Raw genomic sequence first — 4,990 nt, 5'->3', positions numbered from 1 at the left:
GTGGTTTACAGGGAGGGCAGCTGTGGAAGCTGCTGGTTGAGACAAAGAGAAATGGAAGCAAAATCATTCCTTGCCTAAGTATTTCAGAATGCTGTGAGATGATGTGGCGGCAAGGGGAGGTGGCCGAGGCTGTGTGGCCGCATCAGTGAGGTGAGGTAAAGCTCTGGGCCTCACTCTGCACCTAAGCAGCAACGGAACGTCTAAGAACAGACGAGAAAAAGCAAAAAGCTGAGCAGAGTGAGAAGAATGGGGGCCTGTGAGCTGACCCTGAAGACCCCAGGTGGGACTGACAGGGAAGGGTTAACCAAGACATGGAGAATATAAAATCAGGATTCTGGAGCATTGAGCATGAGTCATATGCAGAAACAAGCAGCCAAATGACTTTTTGGTGGTGCCGTGACAACAGGGAATCAAAAGGAAACTTCCTCTTGAAAGTCTGGCTGAACATCTCTTAAAAACTACCTCAAGTCAGCCTGACCGTGACACATTTCTTCAGTGAGATGCTCTGCTGCCCAAGGAGCTGTCCTCGCTGCAAAGGCAAGAAGTTTCTAGCAGAGGCTGCCTGTAGGCACAGACCTGGGGTGCTGGTCAAGTGAATTTGTCTCCAAGGCAATGGGCTCATGGCCAGGCCTTATTACATAACATCTGTGCATGTGTGGGAGCTTGCTGTGTTGCACAAACGGCTAGAAAATCAGGTGTCAGAGTGAACCCTACCCTTTGCTCATTCAATACAGTGGGTCTCAATATTGCACTCACATCAACTCCAGTCGTAATCTAGAATCCAAAGTCTACCTTATTTATTTATCAAGTCATTCAATAATCACCAAATACTTCCTATACACATATCCCTATGTTAGGGAATCCAGAAGGAAGGGGACAGAGTAAGTGGGTCTTGACCTTGGCACATTTTCACTGAGAACACAGGACACAGAGATGCAGAAAGTGAGGTAATCATGTGACAAATAGGATGTAAGGATCTCATTCAGGCAATATGATGAGGATATCTCCATGGACTCATAGAAGGCTTCATGACTTCCTTGAGTTTGTGCTTTTAAAAAAAAGTTGTTTATTTATTTATTTATTTATTTTGAGAGGAAAAAGAGAGAAAGATTGGGGGTGGGAGAAGAGAGTAAGGAAGAGAGAGAATCCCAAGCAGGCTCCCCACTGCCAGCACAGAGCCCGACGCAGGGCTCAATCTCACAAACTGTGAGATCATGACCTGAGCTGAAATCAAGAGTTGGACGCATAACCGACTGAGTCACCCATGTGTCCCGAGTCTGTGCTTTTAACACATAATCCTTGAAGGATATTCGGGACAGAAGAGGGGAAAGGAGAACTGATATCTGGAGAACTAAATGTATATAAAGTGTTTAGAGGAAGTAAGAACACCAAGCCAGAGAAGAAAGCTGAAAAAAGGCTTAAAGTTAGGGTAGGTGAGGGCCATATTACTATGATAGCCAGTCTTTATCCTATCAGGTTATGGAGAAAGGTCCTTGTGCATTCTTGTGCAGTGATGTGACAGAAGTGGCACCTGGCAGACCCACGTGCCCCCAAGGCACCCTGCACACAACATGGCACTCACCATGCCACACCAGTGGTTAGTTCGGGATCCCCTGCCAGACCATGACCTCTTATTAGTAGGCACATGTACCTTCTGCATGAGGCACAGCACCCAAACTAGAGTAGGTGCTAGATGGAGTTTGAGCAATAAAAACATGCTAATATCTGACAAAATAGAATTTAAGGCAAAAAAAAAAATCACAGTAATTGAGAAAAATGTTTCATCTTAGTTAAAGATACCAAGAAGATAAAATCATAAACATATATGCATTTATCTACATTGCCTCGAGTTTTGTAGACTAGATTAAGAGTTTCTATATATTAGTAACAAAAGTGTGGGGACAATAAATTTTTAAATCCCAGGATAATCGTGTATTTAGCATATTCCTTTTCAATTAAGACCCCCTCCCCCCAAAAAAAGGAATGAATGAATGAATGAGTGTTTGAGTAAACCAGGAAAAGGAAGGTCAATTAGGAGACCACCAATATCATTTAAATATCAGGGGTAAAAGCACTTAACCAAGGTGGCAGCAGAGAGCCATGGACAAAAAGGAGATAATACATATCTTGCCAGAAGTTGACAACTGATTGACTATGGGGAAAAGGAGTTGATTCTAAAATGATACTGGGATTTCAGGCTTGGGGATGGGGAAGAGACTATCACCAGTAAGTAGAATTAAAAAAGATTTCAAAGAGAGAAATGGTTTGAAACGTAAGACAATGGCAGGGGTTTTGGATATGGAATCAGAATTGGAAGAGTTTTGGAGCTGCAAGGGCCCTAAAAGATCATCTAGTCTAACACTTCATTATGCATGTGAGGGGACAGGTGCTCCAAGAGTTTAGGGGACTTGTCCGAGGTCTCCTAAGTAAAGCCAATAAAAAAAAACCCAGGTTGAACTGATTTATGATGAAGGTAGGGTAAGTTAGCCATCAAGAGGTCAGGACGGGAGCTCTGGATCTGGAATCGTCCAGGAGGGGGTGGCTGAAGCCAGGTGAATGGGTGGGGTTTCAGGAGGACAAAGTATAAGGGGAAGAAGGCAGACTCAGCCAAAGAAGATCATTCAGAGAGATGGAGAAAGACACTAGTGTTGCAGAAGATGTAGGAAGCCAGAGAAAATGGAGGTAAGAGCTCTGAGCTCCATCCCTGTGGCAGAAGCCCCATCTACTCTGCTTGCCGCCATCTCCCAGGGTCCCCGCAAGCTGCCTGGAATTTACCATTCCAATCAACTGATGAAGGGCATCAAAGGAACTGCTTCTCTGAGTTGGCAGGACTGATGGAACTCTGCCTAGCTAGAAGCATTTCTGTTCCAAGAATGCCAAGTCTATGACCTTTTCTGGTATTTCGTTTCTCTAACACAAACATTTAGTAAATCTGTGAGGATTCGCTTAGATACAGGCCACCCCCTCCAAAAAAATGTTTCTTTTGCTCTGGTCTTCTGAAAAGGCACATTTGCACTCATAGCTTCACTGGACATCCAGGTGGATTACCATCTCCTTTAATTGATCTCAAAATAGCCTGGAAGTGGTTGGCATCATGCTGGTTCTGTAAAGCAGTCATTCCCAGCTTCTTGTATCTGTCAGTGCTTGATAAAATCTTCTGAGCATATTCTAGCCCCTCTGCTTGTTCATAGAATCTGATGACATAATCTTCCACTATTAAAAGCAATGCAAATGTACTTTTTCATTGTCTTGTATCAGAGTAAGTGAGCATTGCTACTAAAAACAAAATCTTGATCAACATAAGCATCTTTAGGACCTCAATGTAGGGTTGGCCAAAATAATGGATTTTCTGGCATTGGTACAACAGAATTTTGCAAAATTTTCTCTGTTACAATCAGAGATTGAAGAGAAACAGAACAGGATTTTAAATTTAGGTATAAAGGTAGAGATAATTTTACCAAGCTTTTAATGGATTAGGAAACTGAGACCTAAGGAGGCCGAGTCCCTTGCTCAGTCTTCTACCTAGTTTATAACAAAGGTGAGTTGAGAACTCAGTTTTATGGTTCCAACTTAATTTATTCTCAATTGTCTCTAAAATTACACCACTTTAAAAAAAATGTTTATCCATGGCCTGAGCTGAAACCAAGAATCAGATGCTTAATGAACTGAGCCACCCAGGTACCCCACCTCCACCTATTTCAACTGAGTTTGGTTAGGCTGCAAAAATCGAAGGGGCTTCCAATAGGAAAAAAGATTGAGCCATCCAATATTTCCATGCTTAAGGCTCTTTACACTCACCTGCTCTGCCAAGTGCGTGGGTCACATAACATGGGAAACATAAATGTTTAGCGTCTAGAACCTACGTACTCAGAATGTGATCCATGGACCACTGGCATGGGCATCATTTGAGTAGTTAAATGAAATGCAGACTCTTAGACCCCAACTGGAGCCTCCTGAATAAGAATCCGCATTTTCACAAGATCCCCAGGTGAGAGGTGAGTCTCCAGCACAGTGAACATCAAGAAGGCCTCCCCTAGGGGCATCTGGGTGGCTTAATCGGTTAAGCATCTCACTCTTGATATTGGCTCAGGTCATGATCTCACAGCTGGGAGACTGAGTCCTGTGCTAGACTCCATGCTAGGCATGGAGCCTGCTGGGGATCCTCTCTCTTCCTCTCCTGTGTCCCTCCCTAACTCTCTCTTGCTCGCTCTCTCTCTCTCAATAAATAAATAAATAAATAAAAAGGCCTGCCTGCTCTAGATGACTGTTACCTACCTCGAACCAGACAACTCTGGTTGACCCAAACATGCACTTACGCTTGCAGTGTGGGAATCCATAATAGCCCACTTGACAGCGGGTACACTGACGCCCAATGACACTGGGTCGGCACCAGCACTGCCCGCCCTCTGGGCTGCAGTGATGGCCGATGGCCCCAGTGGGGTGGCACTCACAAGGCAGTGCGCCCTTGTGGTAAAGGGCCACCAGGGATCTGGCAGAGCTCTTACAGAATCCAGAGGCGGTCTGGGGGCTGTGAAGACAAAATAACTCAGGGTATTATCACGGGAGGCATGCCCAGTAGGAGTCCTGACCCCTCCTTCCCTCTTGCTCCACCAAAGGCTCTGGTGGTAGAGTCTGGGATGAAATGAGAGACCACCCCGCCCCTGAATTCACAGCCAGTGACAGCACCCTTCCTTGTGCCATCCACTCCAGAACACATCACGGGACTGGCAGGTGGGAACTTGTGACGGTTGAAATAAAAGGGCAGAAATTCACCTGTAGGATGGATTTCATGGTATGTGAATTATATCTCAATAAAGTGGTTACCAAAAAAATTATACCTATATGTGTATAAACCAATAACAGCAACAATGAAGGGGAGAAGACGGCAAAGTACCTATGTTTATTGAGTGTTGTGTTAGAAGTTTAGCCTATGTCTCACTTAACCTCACAATCTTTCAACCAGTTAGGCCTAAGCCTCATTTCACAGATA

General features: G+C 44.4%; 1 protein-coding gene across 1 annotated transcript in view; it reads left to right on the top strand.

Moving 5' to 3' along the window:
• The window catches only part of LOC115277422 (laminin subunit alpha-3-like), a 154,939-nt gene that overhangs the window by 50,569 nt on the left and 99,380 nt on the right, over nucleotides 1-4,990 (top strand). Inside the window, 1 exon segment of the mRNA XM_029921573.1 lies at nucleotides 4,325-4,470. Coding sequence (XP_029777433.1) covers nucleotides 4,325-4,470 — 146 coding nt within the window.

This window comes from Suricata suricatta, chromosome 14 (genome assembly GCF_006229205.1).
Source record: "Suricata suricatta isolate VVHF042 chromosome 14, meerkat_22Aug2017_6uvM2_HiC, whole genome shotgun sequence".
In the NCBI taxonomy this organism is placed as follows: domain Eukaryota; kingdom Metazoa; phylum Chordata; class Mammalia; order Carnivora; family Herpestidae; genus Suricata; species Suricata suricatta.
The sequence above is the reverse complement of the archived record's forward strand: the minus strand, read 5'-3'. Positions and strand labels throughout refer to the sequence as shown.